Source organism: Schistocerca gregaria, chromosome 2 (genome assembly GCF_023897955.1).
Source record: "Schistocerca gregaria isolate iqSchGreg1 chromosome 2, iqSchGreg1.2, whole genome shotgun sequence".
Classification (NCBI taxonomy): Eukaryota; Metazoa; Arthropoda; class Insecta; order Orthoptera; family Acrididae; genus Schistocerca; species Schistocerca gregaria.
In genome coordinates, this window is record NC_064921.1 from 414,736,522 (window position 1) to 414,756,762 (window position 20,241).

The window sequence follows — 20,241 nt, forward strand, 5'->3', positions numbered from 1 at the left end:
AAATAGTCTTTCGCTCCCTGTATTTTACCCCTGCCACTTTCAGAATTTGAAAGAGAGTGTTCCAGTCAGCATTGTCAAAAGCTTTACAGAAAATTAAAGAGGCCTTTGGAGAAAAGAGAAGCAGCTGTAGGAATAAAAAGATCTCAGGTTGAAAACCGGACCTAAGCAAAGAAGAGAAAGCTGAAGGTGGGAGGAATATATAAAGGATTTATACAAGGGAAATGAACTTGAAGACTGTGTTATAGAAAGGGGAGAGTTGGGAGATGTGATGCTTTGAGAATAATTTGCTAGAGCACCGTAAGACCTAAGTTGAAACAAGGTCTGTGGAGTAGATGACATTCCCTCAGGACTACTGATAGACTTGGTATAGCCACCCGTGACAAAAGTATTCCATGTTGTGTGCAGGATGTATGAGATAAGGCAAATACCCTCAGACATCAAAATGACTGTAATAATTCATATTACAAAATAGCTGTTGTTGACAATTGTGAATATTATTACACTATCGGTTTATAAGTCATGGTTGTAAAATACTAAAACGAATTCATTGCAGAACAACAGAAAATCTGGTAAGAAGCACCCTTGGGGAAGGTCAGTTTGGGTTCTGGATAAATGTAGGACCACACAAGGCAATACTGACCACTCTACGACTTCTCTTAGAAGATTGATTAAGGAAAGATAAACCTATGTTTATAACATTTGTAGACTTAAAGAAAGCTTTTCACAATGTTGATAGGAATACTCCCATTGAAATTGTGAAGATTGCAGGCATAAAATAAAGGGAGCAAAAGGCTGTTTACAACTAGTACAGAAACCAGACAGCACCTGTAGCAATCAAGGGGCATGAAAAGCAAGCAGAGGTTGAGAAGGGAGTGAGGCAGGGCTGCTGCCTGCCAGATGGTACTGAATACATACACTGAGCAAGCAGTAGAGGGAACCAGAGAAAAATCTGGAGTAGGAATTAAAGCTCAAGGAGAAGAGTGAAAACATAGAGGTTTTCCAGTGACATTTGTAATTCTCTCCAAGACAGCAAAAGACTTGGAAGAGAAGTGAAACGGAATGTGTAGTGCCTTGAAAGGAGGGTATAAGATGAACATCAACAAAAGCAAAAAGAAGGATAATGGAATGTAGTTGATACTGAGGGAATTAGATGAGGAAATGACACTTGAAAGTAGGAGATGAGTTTTGCCATTTGGGCCAGCAAAATAATTGATGATGGCTGAAGTAGAGAGAATATAAAATGTAGACTGGCAATGGCAAGAAAATCTTTCTGAAGAGGGGTCTCTTAACATCAACTATAGATTTAATTGTTGAGAAGTTTTTGTGAAGGGTGTTTGTATTCCCTGTCTTGAAGACTAGTATGTAAATGATTGAACGGATACACCTAGTGCAAATTTTTTGGAACAATTCCTTTACTAATTCAGTTGCTTAAATTCCTGCATTTTTTAATAGCTCAGTTTGGAGACCCTCAAATGCTGGAACTCTTCTTCCAGCAATTTCTTTTGGGATCCATCTAATCTCCCCTGTAACTTTGGGTTCCACGTCATGTTGTATTGTCTCTTGATTGTCTTTCATACCTCCATTGTCCTTGTATAGGTTTCCACATGTACTTCAGTCTTCTAAATATGTCATTCCTTTCAGTTAGCACCTCATTGTACTGTATGTGCACACACATAAGCTGCACGTAAACTTTTGACATAAGATTGTGGGAAAAAGTAAATCTGAAGTATAGACTGCCTACTAAATTACAAAAAGTTCTGTTAGATAGAACTTAGAGTTGTACCTCTCTCCCTTCCCTTCTTCAACTCTCCCATAGCTAAGGGAGACTCAACACCAACAGGATAGGTTTCAATAGGAAGTTAGAGTAGGACAAGAATTGAGGCATTGAGAACCATAAAGGCCTAAAGCCTTTGAGAAAAATAGATGTTTGTGAAAGATTTATAGAAAAATTGCCAGTCGCAGCTGAATCGTGTTTGAGTCACATGAAAAAGTGTTTTGCAGAATAAGTGGACATTATATCCAATAATCATGATCTATTCCATCACTTCATGGCCCTTGTTATCGTTATTTTCGTTAAGTACGTTCTGAGGTTCAGATAAAACTCCCAGCACATGGTACCTTCAGTCACAAGGTACTAGTAGTGTACTATATATATGATAAAGACACTAAATTATGTTGGCAGCCCTACATAACACAAGAACAGCATGGAGCAATAATATTATGCTTTAGCACTTTGGGCCCATATGGAAAAGAATATCAAGAACACCTACTGTTTTGCAAACAAGGTATAAGTTTTTTTCATAATTCTTTGATGGTTTACAAAAATAAGGAGCTCACGTATTCTACTCTGTTGACACGTAGAAGAACTGATAGCATGTGTTCATGCTGCTCTTGTATCTGTGGATGCAGCTGTGTTACAGAGTCCAGAACTGTATGATCCAGCGAGTTGCACAATGTTTGGATGTGCAGGGGGTCAAACTTTGTAGAGCTGCGGTTCAGGAAAGCCTCTCTAGGAGACGTGGCTCAGGAAGTCAGTGCAGAAGCAGCAGTAGCACCTTTCTCGTTAACTGGACACTGTACCCCAGTGCAAAATCCTGCTGTCTGCATGTACTCTAGTGAAGTGCGGCAGATGACAATGTGAGCCATGTGGCATTGCGTGTGACAAGCTGCTGAGAGCACACTCAGGAGATGTTGCCTCGTTGAAGCAGAAGAGACTGTTCAGACAACGGTTTGGCGTGCTTGGCATCTGGAAAGCATGGCAGTCTAAGCTCTACCTCTTCCCACTAGCTGTACAGGTTACCTGCAACTTACAGACCTTGACGTAACTCATTCTGTAAGAGCTAAATACAGAATGACTGTTGTACAAAAGTCAGTTTCATTCCTTGAAAGAAAGGATGTAATGAGAATAAATGTTTTGTGGGCTATGCACTTGTTTGCCACTCCATGGAATGCTGTACCGTGCTGGCTGTGGATCTGTATCAGTTGCTGTGTAAGATGAGGGTGATTTCCCTAAGTGTTGTCACATATATTCCAGAAAGCATGACATTTAAGGATGTTGTTGTGATGATACTCTTTGAGTTTTGCACATCAGGTAGATGTGACTGCGTGATGCTTTTATAGAGAACCAAGCACAGCTGGTAGAAGGTGGAAAGAGGATGGGAGAAAGTTGGTGGTGGTGGAGGAATGGAGGATTCAGCTGCACAATGCTTTGCATTTGTGTAGAGTGTTTGTTCTAGCTAATATCAACCAATAAAATAACACCTCTTCTCGGTATGTTATTCTGGCAGAAAAAAAGCAAAGTATGCCTTCCCATTTCTTTATTCAAGTAATAGAGGGTAATGGTTAAGGATTTTTTTTCATGTAATCACATTGTTCTATGCCATTAATTGAATAAAAACCTTCTGAATACAAGCAATGTCTTCCTTATTATGGATTCTGCCTTCAATTCCGGACACCAGTTCATGACTTTACGCATGACTTTAAAATAAATGCATGTTGAGTTAATAAATAATATATGACACTAATGCATCATATGCTAGTGCTACGTTGTATGTTTGTGATTAGAGTCCTATACTAAAAAAACTTAAAAAACCTTCAAATTCTGATTGTGGGTCATATTGAAGCCGAAACCCCTGTTTAAGGAAGATCCTCATTTAAGGAAAAAATATTTCGCTCCCCAGAGATAGCTCAAAATAAGACATTTTTATAACTCACATTTTGTATCTCATAGAATTGAATTGTAGTAGCCATAAGTGCTACAGAGGAAACACTTTACATATTCTGCACAGGTAGCATAATCATACTTTGTACTCATGAGCAACAGAAACAGGAGCAGTGTCGTGTATAGGATGCCTTTTCAGAGCACATTTAAATGTAGATAAAGAATGAAATTTTTTGTTTGTTTGTGTGTGGGGGGGGGGGGGGGGGGGAGGGGGGCATGACGTAGTCAGTGTTATTTGAATGATGGAATAATGTGAGGAAAATTGTCAAATTTTTGTGTTATAAAATTGTGAATAAATGAAGGGGAAAAATTTAAATAATGGAAGGAGTAACGGCAATAACCACTTGCTGTATAGTGTGTGTGTGTGTTTTAGTATATAGTTCCAAAGCAGGATATTATCAAAACAGCCTAGCAACAAATTGTCTTTTTGATGTGCCTGTCAACTGCTCAGTATCTCAGCTATATCGTGGATGGTTCTTCAGTTATTTGTATTTCACCAAAGACTTTCCAGTTTCCAGCATTGAAATAGTCTGTTGGATGACTTGAATAAAATTTAAATGTCTGAAAATTATTCTGTAAACTGCCATTAAAAGAAGAGCATATTTTTACTCATTATCACGAATCTTTAAACTTTAGTAACTTCTTTTATGCTGCTGCATCACTTATCATCTTTGAACATAAAGCTCTTTATTCTGATTTAACCCCTGCCCACCCAAAAATCTCTCTCTCTCTCTCTCTCTCTCTCTCTCTCTCTCTCTCTCTCTCTCTCTCTCTCTCTCTCTCTCTCTCTCTCTCTGTTCATCCCTTGTGTTGACTCCTGTCTCTCTTATCAGCAGATTTTCTCTCCCAGATCCTCTCTTTTATTTGTGACATTTTGAGAATTTTTTTGTTTCAAGTAATCTATATAATGTTCATATTTTGAGGAGCCAATTCTCATTTATTTTTTGAGTTGGTTCTTGTTGGGAGAAATAAGCAACCAATTCCTCTGCCTAGCTTGCTGAAGACAGTAGTATGAACTAGAGCAGTGCAAATGCATGCCTTACCCATGTGCCGTTAACTCGACTGTTGTGCAAGAGAGAGGGCAAATAAACTTTGCACAGCTTGGAAGAAGTTTGACTGGCACTATCTTGCCTAATTATAGGTGTTTATGTGGCTCACATAGCCATATGCAAGTCATACATGTGCAAAGGCCATCATGGTGCAGTGTGTGCAGGCTTGATGCCTTTTCTTAGGCCTCATGCTACATTTTGACATAGTTAACTGTTATATTACCTTAACCGTATGGAAAGAGCTGCCTATTAGGTCACACTCACCGACAGCTTCCCTGTTTGGGAAGCAAGTGGATTGAACCACATGGATAACAAGTGATGGGGAACAATTGCAACTCACTCAGCTGGTCACACAAATGTAATGCTCTACAGTGAACATTGTACTCTTGCTAATCACAGGTTAAAGTCCAAAAAAATCTCTCATTGTGTTTGTTGTTTTTATGGAAAGTTTTAAGTGGAAAGTAATCAGTAAACTAATGTTGAATCATGGATGAACTGTTTTAAGTGATTAATATTTATCTGTTGAACTAGAACATGTTTTTGGAGCTGAGTAGTAGTTGCAAATATTCAGTTGGTGATATTAAAAGTCTGGTTATATACATTTGCTGAAGATTATCATTTTACCCCCATTTTTCTCAGATGCAGCCTTCTTATTAATTTTACTGCTCAATGATATTTTTCTTACACACCTCTACTTGAAGATGTGGGTTCTGCAACTTGATTGGAAGTTTATAACTTTCACATCTCCCAAAACATATGAACAACTAAATGACACCATGGTTTGAATACCCAAGTTAAACTGTTGATCTGCTCACATCTTATTTATTTGATGTAGTGAGCAGTTTTCCAGGTTGACGGAAAATGCTTACTTCCTGTACTAAGTCAGTACTAGTGCTGTTGAACTAACAACTGCAAAACTTGGATGCAGTCACTTTTTTCCCACTAAAATCAACCAGTGTTGCTTAAAATACTGTTTCTGCTACCCATGCTATTTCAGAAACATTGTTAACAACATAACCCCACCAGCTGATTTGTCATTTTTAGGTTTTATCAGAACTGAACTAGTCCATAACACCTACCGGACCCCTTTGTTTCTTGCTACCACTGTATCACTTAAAGCATCAATTAAAATTTATTCCTATTCTTCCTTTTCTTTAAGTGAATCACTACCAGTTCCTTATATGCTTTGTAAATATTGTTTGTTCATGAAATGCCTGCAGCAGGTTCTCCTGAACTTGCTTACAATTAAAACCTGGATGAGATGTTTATTTTTGAAACAGTTCTTTGTACCTTTTATACCTTTTCTGCTGAAACTGCCTTTTAATGATGTTTGGTTATACTTATTTTTCAATAATGAGTATTAGTTGTATATATTTTATGCAAAAATAATTACATTGTGAGCCATTAAAGCTGCCTTTATGGAATACTTCATAAATCACTTACTAGAAGTTGTTATAAGAACAGGATATTGAGAATTTAATAGCAGCCCTGTTCCTACTGTGAAGACAATTGTGTGAATTTTGACATGAGCCTGAGACGCGATGATAATAGTTTGTTTAGATTACATTGCTGTAATGCAGTTGTTGTATATAGTCCTAGAATAATGCACAGAATTTTTTTTCACTCTCTCAAGGAGCTATATGGACATCTTGAATGTTTCTTGTTCCACTATTTTCTTTTTCACATAAAATAAAAAAATGTTACCTTCTTAACATGTATATTTTTTTAAGCATTTTTATCATTTGTGGATGAATGAGGTGTGATCAAAAAGTATGAGGAATTTTCATTTTTTGGAGATAATTTTATTTATTTGTGTGCATTTATGTTATCTCTTTCAAGGTAGTCCCAAATAGATATTACCCACATATTTTAGCACTTCTTCCAGTCCCCGAAACACTTCTGGAACTCGATCTTTGGGACAGCACTTAGCTCTTTCAGCAGTTCACTTTTAATCTCACCTGACCTTGTAAAATGACAGTCCTTAAAGATGCTTTTTATATTTGGAAATAGAGAAAAGTTATTGTGGCAAATATGGAGGCTGGGCATATTACAATCTTGTTTTCCACTAAAAATTCATAAACAAGCCATGAAATGTGAGTAGGTGCCTTATTGTGATGCATAAGCCATGAATTGCTTGAACCACAAATAGGGGTGCCCCCCCTCCCTGCTTGCTTCCTGCAAACAGTTTTGAACTAAAGTGCGTGTCATTTATGGTGGTGGCCGAGTATAGGTTCGTTCTGCACATCTGACGTCACAAAACACAGTCAGCCAACGAACAGAGAACGACGTTGCCAGAGCTTGACTGCAGTGCAGAGCACAGACAAGTGTCTTCAGTTTTAGAAATGTTCAGTTATAAATAAAGTAATTGAACAAAAGCAATGTCTTGATAGTCTGCTATCTTTTATAGAAAGTTTGGAAAAAGCATTCTTCATTCCAATTGCTTCATATTCTATTAATTAAACAAGCAATAAGCCTCCTAATTCAGGCAATAGCAAGGAAAGGTGTTAGTATCATTCTCACTAACCGCTTTTTTGCAATAAAGAACAGTGGTAATTGTTTATTTCCTATTGTACTTTGACGAAGCGTGAGTAATTCATAGCCATACTAATAATTTTTGTCGGTATTTTGCGTGATATTTTAAAGTCCTCCAGGAGACATATTAAATGCTGAGCTTTGTTAGCACAATGGTTAAAGTGTATGGCTGCTAAGCGAAAGGGTTCAGTGTTCAAACCTTATTTGGTGCTTAATATTTTCTTTATTTAAAAAAAAAAATCAAAGTGTCTTACTTCATGAGTTTTATTCGTTTGAATGTAATTTTTGAAATTTATAGTGGCAACTGTACGCTATGGACTTTCACCTCTGTAAACTCTACAAAATTTTGTGCAATGGTTTACTACATCTAACGCTGCACAATAGCTGCGTTGAACTTCAAAACAAAATTAAGTCATTTATGGGGGGGAAGGTATCAGTCAAGAAGATGTGTAAAAATCAAATTTTTGGGCCAAATAGTTTTTGTGAAATCGATTGATAAAATGTGTCAAAGAAGTCGAAACAGCATGTGTCTGCTCAGGTTAGCAGTGTAATGATGACAAAATTGCGCACGTCGTGGAATGCGGGGAGCACCTTTCTGTAGCACCAAAAGGGTTAATGCGGCCGTGGTGGTTTTACTTCATAAACTGCGTGCTCCCCCGTAAATGTAAGTTTGCGAACTATACTATGGCGCTGCTTCTCTTGGCGCATAAAACTGGCAATGCAGCAATCTCCTGCGTCTGGGCGGGCATGCACGAACTGCCAAGATAAAAGAATTGAACTATAGTAGGTCATACTCTTTATTGCTCGTTTGATCTTTGGCAAGAACTCGTGATGTACTATGCCATGAAAAACTCAAGAAAATGTTGAGCAAAACTGTGACATGACTGCACTTGTCTAGATTTTTTTGGCCTGGTCATCCAGATTGCCTCCACTGGGATAATTGAGCCTTAGTTTCAGTTCATATCCGTACACCCATGTTTCATTACCTGTTGTGACATACTCTAGTAGTTCTGCATCGTTGTTGACTTCATTTAACAATTCCTGAGCAGCTTCCATTCGCCACTGTTTTTGTTTGAAATTTGACACCGTTGGCACAAATTTTGCTGTCACATGTTTCATACCCAAAACATCTGAAAATGTATCATGGTCTGAGCCAGTTAATGTACCAGCATCATCAGCAACTTCTCTGGGTTTTCACCATTTCTTTCACTTTTTCCATATTGTCTTTGTTAGTTGGTCCAGAACTTTCATCATCTTCAATTTCTTCACAGTCATTTTGAAAAAAACCTTATACCATTTGTAAACCCTTGTTTTACTCATAGTGGTCTCAAAAATAGCAATAGTCAACCTTTCTAAAACTTTGTTACATTTTATCCCATTTTTCTAAAGAAATTTAAACCTAATTCTCGATCTGTTTTTGAAACAAATCAATACTTGCCACAGATATATTTAAGGCATGTTTACCAACACAACAAAGAAACATCACCCGAATTGTACTAATAAAACTCGTAAAATTACAGAATTCCCAATACTTTTTGAATACACCTCGTACGTCTGTGTCTATCTGCTGTGGAACATGGGCTGTTAATTACTGTCAGATTTATTTATTAGCTTCACTTAGGTTTGTGGCCTGTTGATTTTTCTTGGACTTGGCTTCCATCCCATTCTGTTAATGTATTGTATCTACCATGTTGAAGGTCCCCGCTGGTTGACAGCACCTTCATGGTTCTTGCACAGCTCCATTCAGAGGGCATCTCATCTGAGATCAACACCAGCCCATGGTTATTATTTTGTATTATTTCTTTCTTTTTAGTTTTGTTCTAATACTGCATGAGTTTTTGTTCAGTAACATAACTTGCATGATCATCTCACACTGTAACAGTGATTACATTAGTAATTGAGATTCAAATGTCTCTGTCATTTGTGTTGTCAGTTAACTTAATTAAAATATAAATTTAGATGTGGCTGTATTGAATCTCACAGTTCTCAGTTTTTCCTTCCCCCAAATTTTCAAGGCTTTTAAAAAAGTATGTTTACACTAACAAGTGAGTACGTGTCGAAAAATACAAAGTTCAGATGAAGTAGTTCGAATCTGATGAAATGTAAGGTTCAGAAAGTTTCATGTACAACTTTTAGTTTTGACATTGTCCTTAAATTTGTTAATTTAGTAGTGATTTGTAAGCAGTAAAGTGTCTGGATCCTATGAAATAATAAACTGGCCAGAAGAAGAGTTCATCAAACAGCTAATCTCCAGAGGTTTGCTTGTATAGTTGATGAACAGTAAGAGAACATAATGATTTTGTTTGACACATGAAACACAATCAGGAACTGTGTTTTGTGACTAAATATGTATGAAAAGGCAAAATTTTAATTTTAATGAAAATCATATTCAATCATTTTCTGAAACAGAGGAAGGAGAAAGAAAGGGAAATGGTTAGGTGGGAAATCATGACTTGCAGCCACACAGGGCATTGCAGAATTGCAATGGTGAAAGCTGAAAACCTGTGCTGCTTCTCTAGAACACATGCATTTATCAGCTTGGCCATCTGATCATGGTTAACTTTTAACCAAAATTCTCATCTTATCACACATTGTGTTGCAGCATGCCTTGTTCATTACTATACCTACTCATAAATTCTTGATACCCATAGGGTTTCAAATGCAATTTCAACATCCCCCCTGAAATATATCTCACAGTGCCGTCACACTCTATTGCATTAATGTAACTGAGTGTTTTAATGTTCTCTTGCACATGTACGACAGAAAAGACAAAACTCTGATACATTTATATATTTCATCATCTTTCTTGTGTGCATCAAGAATATTGTTAATAGAGGTTAATAATATTCCAGATGCATGCCTCAAAGATGATGGAATATTCAATCTGCCAGGGAAACTTCAAGATATGCAATTAAAATCATAGTTACCCTAATGTTCACTGTTTAGATGTGTAATCTGTCTTTGATATTATTAAATAATGTATTAGTATTTTCAATAAGAAGCGTTAAACAATGAGCGTTGTTTTTACTATGACAGATTTTATATTTGATGTTAACTATACATAAAAAGATTACCGCATGGAAGTAACACATCAAGTGTTTTGGACCTGCACTGAAGCGTGATAAGACTTGTGAAGAGAGAACAAATGGTAAATTATTAACTGAAATGGTGCATGGAAAAGTATTGGTGTTTTCACTGTATTTGTTTGGAGAAAGAGAAGATAGAAAGCAAGTAAAACTGTAGAAAGTTGACAAAGACATAGAAAGATTGAGATGATCCCACAGATTGTCAATTGGGTTTAAATCCGGGGAGTTTGGTGGCCAGGGGATGATGGTAAACTCATTCTGGTGCTCTTCAAACCACACACATACACTGTGAGCTGTGCAACACATTGCATTGTTCTGCTGGTAGATGTCATTGTGTGAGTAGAAAACAAACTGCTTCTGGGGTGGATGTCATCCCAAAGCAGACATGCCAACTCTCCTGATTTTTCCTTCTTCCTCCTGATCTCCTGACCATGAAGACCAATCTCCCAATTTTCAGAGCAGTTTCAATACTTTCCCTACTATCTGAAAATTCTACCCCTTTGATATATTGGTGGATGACAATGTATGGCTGCTACTTGTTTACATTAACTAGGAAGATTCGTGCAGTGGCTGTCGGGAGCAGCAGTAGGCGTAGCTCGCGCTTAGCATCTACAAGGAAGTAAGGAACTTATCGTTGGCAGCATTCAGAGACAAATGAATATCTTTCAACCAGTGCCAATTTCCTCCACTCATGGTAGCATCAGTGCAATCGTAAAGTTATTGTGGACAAGGAGTAGTCAATAGCCGTTCCAAGCGAAGTGATTAGTGTTGTTCTTTCTACAAGGAAGTGTTGCTAAGTTGGGGGATTTCCTCCTAAATTTAGGGAGATGTAAGGTGCCTGGGGGAAATTAGAGGGATAAATGTTTCGGGGCGGTGGGGGGGGGGGGGGGGAATATTTAGGGTTACTGCCCTCCCCTCCTCGCCCCTGCACTCAACAATTTCATTGTTGACTCCCTTTTACTGCCCCACCCCTCCGTTCACTTACCCGATAGTGTGACAAATTATTTAGGGGAATTTGAAGTGCAATATAGGGAGAAACGGTGCACCAGGGTTGGCATCATTGCTACATGAGCATTGTCTAGAACATAGGACCATTGTGTTCTCAGTTCTGCTGCGTGGTTTTTGTACTCTGTAGTAGTTGTTGTGTTGTGTATCATGGAGGTGTTGATTATTTTTTGTGCAGGATGGCGAAGAAATACGATGCAGTGTTCATAAACGTATGTAAGGAAGAGTTTCCATGTTTAAGTGAATCGAGGAAGGGACAAACTTACGCATTTTGTAGTGTATGTAGATGTGACTTTTCAGTGGCTCATGGCAGGAAATGCGTTAAACATGTGCAAACTAAACAACAGAAGGAGAGTGTCCATTGTGTAGAACGGAACCAGAAACTTAACTTCTCGTGTAAACCCCAAAATGTAGATTCTGTGACAAATGCTGAGGCTTTATTTACTTCATTTATTGTAGAGCATAACTTGACTGTAAACTGTGCCGACCATGCTGGGTCTTTGCTTCGCAAAATGTTTCCCGATCCTGAAATAGCGAAACAATATGGGTGTGCCAGGTACAGGAACTGAATTATTGCAACTTTCACAGGGATGTGTTGTAATTCACATTGGTACAGTGCTAAAATTTTCCTGGTTTTTCACTTTTGAAAGTTGGCATGTCTGCAAAGGATACACACATACTTGTGTTAATACATTGTGCCTTCCCCAGACCATTGTGGTCTCTTGTCCGGACTGGACTTGTCTTATGATAGTTGCAGAAAGTTTTTTCAGTTGCTTCACACCATACATGCCAACAGACCTCTATCCAGTGGAACATAAAATCCATTTCATCTGAAAAGGCCACCTGACGCCACTCAGTGGATGTCCAGTTTGAACAGCAGTCAGCATGGCTGCATGAAACAGGCACCTCCTACGGTGTTCCATATGCAGCAATGTTTCCTCAACAGTTGTTGAGGAGACACTGTTGGTAACCCGTTGGTGCATCTGGGCAGTCGGTTGCTTTACAGTTGCACATTTCTTCGCCCATACAAATCTCTGCAGCCATCACTCACTCCTGTCATCTATGGCCTGTGGTGCATGAAAGTTGCCTTGGTGCCGGTTTTAGATAGCACGTTTTGCCATGCGTGGTGTACTTTAACCATGGTGGTACCCAAACAGTATATGAACTTCGCTGTTTCAGAAAAGCTTCCACTCTTGGCCCGAAAGCCTATGATCATGCTATTTTGAATTTCAGATATACCGTATTTACTCGAATCTAAGCCGCACTTGTTTTCCGATTTTTGTAATCCAAAAAACCGCCTGCGGCTTAGAATCGAGTAAGCGAATGTTCTGAAAAATGTTGGTAGGTGCCGCCACAACTAACTTCTGCCGTTGAATACATGTAGCGCTACACAGGCATGCTTTGCAGGCACAAAGATAAATACTGGCGCCAAAACCTCTGCGTCAGTAAAAAAAATTAAAAAAAAGGTGGAAGATGAGCTTTTTTTCTACGCCCCGAATTTCGACCACTGCATTTTCGTACATTATCCAACAAAGTAAACACAAATTCCATATTGTTCATCTTCAAATGTAGCAGCATTTCAATGAACTACGAAAATCCGACTGGCAAGACTGTTTGGGATGTTAGTCACTATGGCGAACTCTACGTTCTGAATTTTTTCCTACCTGCGAGAAAAGATGGTTGCTAATAGGACCTTTTATGAATTGTGAATCACACACAGTATTCTCTTCACCATAAGAATAAAACGAATATAAACATTTTGCCACATATTCTTTCGTGTTTGCTGCTATCTCATTTAAATCCTGTCTAATAAACTACGAAACTAGAGTGAGACAACAGCAAACGCGGAAGAATATACATATCATGTCATGTTTATATTCGTATTATTCTTATGCCTAATAGTTATAGTCAGAATTGAAGCACGGCAATTGACTATATTTTTAATTCTAAGATCACTCGACTTTCTGTGCAGAACATAATGCATGTACCCTTTTGGTTGTAGCCCTGACCACACAGGGAACGCTCTGCTGATACCTACGCCGTTAACTCCCCACATATGCCAATAAGTAGATGCCCATCACCCAGGGGCATTGGGACTCCCGGAAATGGCCATCCTGCCAGGTGGCCTTTGCTGCGACTCTGGTCGGTGTGGATGGTATCAGGGTAGATGACACGCCATTAAGCGTAATACATCATCTCTTGCTGGTGGTCAAACACCAATAGTCTCTAAGTGGTCAAGGTCTAACTTCAGTGCTAAGGAATATGACCTCAGATTGTTGACACAAGCTGCCACTTGGGGTGCCGAGTTGAGAGGGTCACTAGAGGTGCCACTACTGTAAGATTTCTACACACAACGTATCACAATTAGTAGCAGCTACTTGACGCACCAAGCTGAGAAGTGTGCCAGGGGTGCCGAAGTGCAAGATTGTTTCCAGTGTGTATCGCAGTTAGTAGCAAAAACTGACACGGGTGAAGGTGTACAGGGGAAGAGGAGGATGAGGGGGAGGTGGAGGAGCAGGAGGTGAGGGGATTGGGGGAGAGCAGATGGCAAATGATAGTCACTTGTTTGATAAAATGTTCTTGGACTGGCCCTGCTTGAATAAAATATAGCTTGTGGATAGTTAAGGAATAAAAATGACTGAGATGTGGTTTCTTGTTTTAGAGATGCTTTTACAAAAATATGCTGTTATTGACAGAGTATTCATGTAATGATAGTAAATGTTGAAGAAATAATTAAAAATATGTTCATACCAATATGGCAGAAGTAAAGAGACAAGGAAACATGAAAGATAAGGAAGCGTAGTGGCCAGTTTTTACGCCATTTGTATCACGTAGCAGAAGAAAACGAAGAGTAGAAAAAATAAAATAAGTATGGAAAAATAGGCAGTTTCTGATAAGATCTCGGTGTCTATATTTATCATAGACATTCTGCGCAGAGGAAATCATACAACATTAATACAGCCATTTCCGCTTGCCAAAATGATGAGCAATAGCAGACATTGTAGACAGTAGGCAATGTCAATAATGGGTAGCAGCTGACACCCAATTTGTGGAGAGGAAATTCTCTGGAGTAAGAGATGTTCAGAGGACAACCATCAAGAGCTCCACAGAGAAAATATTTTTCACCAGAACTGCTTATGATTTTTGCCTTATACGTATGTACTTTAAGTTCCCGGAGAAAATTAAATCTAAAAAAAAGTTACAAAGCAACTGGCCTCTAACACTGTATTGCAAACCTCTACACCACTAGTACACGGTGCAACAGACCACTTTAAATGATGAAGAAATTCCTCCTTGAACTGCAGCATACAGTATACAGATTTTCGTACTTACAGTTCTGAGGTCAGTCATTTTGAGTCTCACATTAGTGTTTGACTTACTGTGGCAATCAAGTTTTCTTTAACTGTTGTTAAGATTTAAGACTATTGGCTAGAAGAGGGTCATTTATAGTGACAGGGACGGTGAACTGGTAATAACTTGGAAATTTAGTTGTAGCATCTTCTACCATTAGCTCTCCAGTGTGGATTATGATACAGCACTTTTGCCCTCTGGAGAATCTAGAAAGAATAACTACTCACAACCTCAGAACTCATCATGGTATTTTCATGTAGCTTTTTAATAATAACTTAAAATCATGATGTCCTGGTTTACAAGCACCAAAGCAGACTCGCACATTAACAGTCAACCTGAAAGGTGGGTCCAACAGAATATCTTCTTCTGAAAGATAGTGACAAATATATTAAAAGAAAACAAGAAACCATAAACAAGATGCAGTACCCAGGGAACAAAAGTTTACCAACAGATGCATTCAAAGGGAATTACAAAATTTTGGGTACAGGAGAGGTTAAGCTCAGTGCAGAATACAAGAATGTTTAATGGTGTCCAGGCAGGCCACAATGAAAAACAACAAAAACAATTCATCTTTTGGATTTGAATTGTTTGTAATTTTTTTTCTGTACTTGTGTTAAAACTATTGGATATAGGTTCCTCCTTTTATGCAAAACTCCATTTTTTCTTGTTGCTCAAACATGTTTCTGCACCTCTGCAGCGTCATTTTGTTTATTGAAAAAAGTTGTAACTGACCTCACAAAATGAGGTCTAAAGACAGTTTTTGTTCATTTTTGCTTCTACCTTTTTACATTATATGGTTTTGCAGGACCATCTGTACGGTGTCCTGCCTGATAGCTTGTCATCTGCAAACCAAATGATGTAAAGGTGAATTTTATTCTTTTCATTTTACTTGGTGCAGATTGCATGCAATTCACAGAGTCTTCTGTATAGTCTGGAATTACATTATGAGTTGGACAATTTTTATTAAACTGCTTGTTGAGGATTGTCTCATTTTGTTAGATCAGTTATGACCTAAAATATATCCACTTTTTTCAATAAACAAAAACTACTGTTGATGGCACAAAGATGCTGAAATATGTTGGGGACAAGGAAAATGAGTGTTTTGCATAAAAGGTCAACCTATATGCAATAATTTTAACTGCAAATACGAAAATATACAAGAGCTGCAAATCCAAAAAATGAATATTTCGTTGCCCAGCCAGGCATTCCCTAGCAAGCTCTGTAGCAAATACAGGCACACCTTAATGTAACTTCAGAAGACAACTCTCAACATATAGTTTAATAAAAATTGTCTCTAACTCGTAATTCCAGACTGTGTAAAAAATAAAAAAAAAAAAATAAATAAAAAAAAACCTGTGAAAAGCATGTCACCTGCACCAAGTAAAGTGAAAAAGATAAAATTCACATTTACATTGTTTGGTTTGCAGATTACAAGCTATCAGTAAAAGACATCTGCAAAACCAGATAATGTAAAATCATGATTAGAACAAAAACTTTCTCTAGACCTCATTTTTCAGATCAGTTGCAATGTAAAATATGTTCACTATTTCAGTAAATAAAACCCAGTGATTATGGAATAGAGGTGGAGAAACATGTTTGGGTAACAAAAAATAAATAAATTTGTAAGAAAGTACCATATGAATCGGTTGCAATTGGAATAACTGTTATGAGAATCGACAAATTTCAGTTATATTTTGTTTCCACTTGTAGGTCTACATGAAATCATTTAGAGGGATTGTGCTGCTTTAGCTTCCTTGTAGATTCACATTGCCCAAAATAGATTGTTGTCTGAAATAATTTTCTTATAAAGCACTGTCACATGAGGCTTCATGTATTGGCAGTATTCTGATGTGTAGACTTAACAGTATAGAAAGGCAAGTTACTTCTGCAAGCACACCATAGTTCTGTAATAGTCAGTGACAAATCACAATTCAAGAATAGATGTGTGCACCACCTCACTTTCATTGTCAACAAGGTGGGAGCTTGATGGCGCTGGAGGTCAGGACAGTGATGTGGCATTCGTGAATACACTGCACAGTGATTGCTGAAACAGTATAGAGATACTGGAAAGTATAGTAGTCACTCGGGAAGTGTACCTTGACTTATGCACAAAAATACTTTTCTTAATGTGGTGTAGTTGAATTGTGCTATGTTGTTTCCCATGTCAGTGGATTTGGTTTGGTACCAGGTTCCAGAGCCCAAATTATAAAATGAATGTACAGCCATCAAGGAGAACTCTACAGTGAACATCAGCTCTACTGGTTAGCGTCTTCCAATGACAATACCAGTCGTGGCAGGCAGAACGTAAACTTTGGACTGGGAATGCTTATTTGATAGATGCTGTTTTGTACAGCCAAATTCTGAATAATATTATGATCCCATCAGCGTGACAACTATATCCTGAAGGATCAATTTGTCTCCTTTGCGATCAGTCCCAGTATACATGTCTGTGATAGTATTGGAACCAAACAAAGGAAAATCCTGGATGGAATAACAGTAGTGATATGAAAAAGATTACTACTCATCATGTACAGTAGACACTGAATCGCAGACAAGCACAACAAAAAGAATGCTGTACATTAGAGCTTTCGATCAAAACATCTCCTCCTAAAGTAGAATGCGCGCACGCGTGCGCCCAAGCTCAACACAACGCATACAGCCTCTGTTTGTTGGACTTGGTTGCAGAACAAAATGGGGTCTGTTCTCAATTGGCCGCCTCCAACACTAGCCCCCAACATTATTGGTAATGTTTGGGGAGAGAACAGACCATGTGGGATAACTGGCTTGAGCCTGAGCCAAGAACCCTTGTAACATCAAGTGACAGAAAAAGAAAGTATATGAGGTAAGTAATAAATCTGTCAGTCTTCACAGGATTGAGATTGGATGAAATATTAAGTGGTAAATAAAGTCGTGCTGTATCCCACTTGAAGGCTGGAAACACTTACCAAATAATATAATATTTAATTTTTTTTTTATATTTTATGTTTTTCTATCTAAAAATTCTGAAAATGGGATGTGAACTGAACCTTGTTTCAGTTAACCCACCAAGCTATGAAACCATTATATAGCCTACAATAATGTGACTATTTGTCAGTTGAATGCCCCTAGTCTCCATCACTTGACATAGGCTTTGTTTTCTGTATTTGTAAGCCTATTACACAGGTTTCTTGATGTTTCTAGAGAATGAGTGCATATGTATAACGTGAAGAGGATGTTTTTCCATCAGTTACATTAACAGGTATTCTTTACTTTTAGGAATGATACTGTACACACTCAAATGTGATTAACTCTGGTGCAACATAATGAGTAGTTCATATTTAGCCTGTCACCATATGCTCACTATCAGGTGTAGATTGTCAAAAACTAGTCATGTGTTACGACCCGTGGCTCTACCTTTCATTCGATCCCGAGAAACCCTACACTTCAGCAGGATAATGCACGACCGCATGTTGCAGGTCCTGTACAGGTCTTTTGGATACAGAAAATGTTTGACTGTAGCACTGGCCAGCAAATTCTCCAGATCTCTCACCAATTGAAAACATCTGGTCAATAGTGGCTGAGCAATTGGCTCGTCACAATATGCCTGTCACTACTCTTGATGAACTGTGGTATCGTGTTGAAGCTGCATGGGCAGCTGTACCTGTACACACCACCAAGCTCTGTCTCACTCAATGCCCAGGTGTATCAAGGCCATTATCACGGCCAGAGGTGGTTGTTCTGGTTACTGATTTCTCAGGATCTATGCAACCAAGTTGCGTGAAAATGTAATCACATTTCAGGTCTAGTATAATATATTTGTCCAATGAATACACATTTATCATCTGCATTTCTTCTTGGTGTAGCAGTTTTAATGGCCAGTAGTGTACATATTACATGGTTTTGAAAACATAAGACGAACAATAAAGGTTGGGAAAAGGTATTTGTTACTGGCAATTTTCTCAATAGTAGTGCCAACAACAGGTTTGTAGTAATGCATATTAAAATTAGGGGAAGGGGAGCAGTTTCTCCCCCCATGTTTAGCATATTTTGCACATTTGATGATAACATACATGGCGCCATGAAGAATAAATGTAAAATGTAGTGTATTGCGTCTCTTTAAAGCAGACTCCTTTCTTATGACACACACATGTGAAATCATCAGACAATTGACTTATCTTAGTTAAAGGAAAATTATCTTCATTTTCATTCAGGTTAGGCTTATCTCATACTCCTGGTTATATGTAAAGAAAATCGAGCTTCCCTATCTGTGGCTCAACTCTAGTCAGTCCCCCTTCCATCTCCCCCTCCCACATCTCCACACACACAGCATTTAATTCCTTCCAATGCCTCCATCTCTGAGGTTCCTACATGCTACAATTTTATAATTAATTATTAACAATCAGCTTTCATTAATACGTCAGATAGAACTTAATCTGTCTTCATTAATATTTAATGTACCATATTTGTTACCAGATTCCTCATAGTTCATTGTTTGTGATTTTTCTTGTATTATGGTAGTAAACAGTTCATTACCAAGTACAGACTGCAAAGTGTAGCCATGGCAGTAGTTGTTCCGTAGGTAAAAACTAAATTGTTAACATCTGTCTTGCCTAGTTTATGTATTTTCCTCACCGAATTGCTTCACTTCTTCCTTTGTGGCTTAGCCCCAGTGTCTTTGTGGCTGTTCAGTTCTGTTTTCATTTTCTGATGTAACTGTATTGCATTTTCTGTCAGTTTTAATACATTTTGTAATATTAAATAAGAGTTTGTAACATTACCATCTTTACGTGAAGCTTATCATTAATGGAAAGCCCTGTACCTTTTACTTGTGAATACAGTTAATATTGGGAATGGGAATAACTGGAAGAAAAATAAAACTGATTAATCTCTCTCTCTCTCTGTCTGTGTGTGTGTCTGTGTGTGTGTGTGTGTGTGTGTGTGTGTGTGTGTGTCCAGAATCTTTTGCTCTGACATGTCTGAATAAAATCTTCTCGGTTTTGAAGCTGCATCAGTTCAGATCAAATAATCGAGCTTTCGATGACTATCTCTGCCATCACCATCAGGAGGAAAACTCATTGACTGCTGGAGCTGGTACAATTTTCTGCTTATATAAGCACTGTTGCAGTCTCTGGTACCGCTCAGAGAGGGTTGAAATGACACATGCACAGAAGGCGAGTTGGGCAACGCTTAGCAGATTTGGCCCACCAGAAGACTGAGTGACATCAAGTGGTGCGAAGGGCCAATGCCACATTCGAAAGTGCTGCTTCACTTCCTGACAAGTGTCAAGATCCATCTTTGCTTTCTTTTGATATCCGGTGGATGGCCCCAGATGCTACTAAATGTTTACCCTTGGTCTCTCTTAAAATTGCTGTTGTTTATTGTAATCTCAGTTGCCTTCTTTATAACAGAATCTCAGCATGTTGATGTGTGAACCAAGGCTCTAGTGTTTCCAAACTGTGTTTTGTGTCCATTTTCCAGGTACTGCTCTGCTATGGTGAACTTGTCAAGCTCACTTTGT

The 20,241-nt window shown here is 38.2% G+C and overlaps 1 protein-coding gene across 4 annotated transcripts in view; it reads left to right on the plus strand.

Moving 5' to 3' along the window:
* Nucleotides 1-20,241, plus strand: part of LOC126323532 ((E3-independent) E2 ubiquitin-conjugating enzyme UBE2O) — a 209,386-nt gene that overhangs the window by 70,463 nt on the left and 118,682 nt on the right. For 2 of the 4 annotated variants that reach the window (XM_049994689.1, XM_049994691.1), the window contains exon 6: nt 9,000-9,083. The exons of the other annotated variants lie outside the window; for them this stretch is intronic. In XM_049994689.1, the coding sequence (XP_049850646.1) occupies nt 9,000-9,083 (84 nt within the window). The remainder of the gene's footprint in view (nt 1-8,999; nt 9,084-20,241) is intronic. 4 annotated transcript variants of the gene reach the window in all.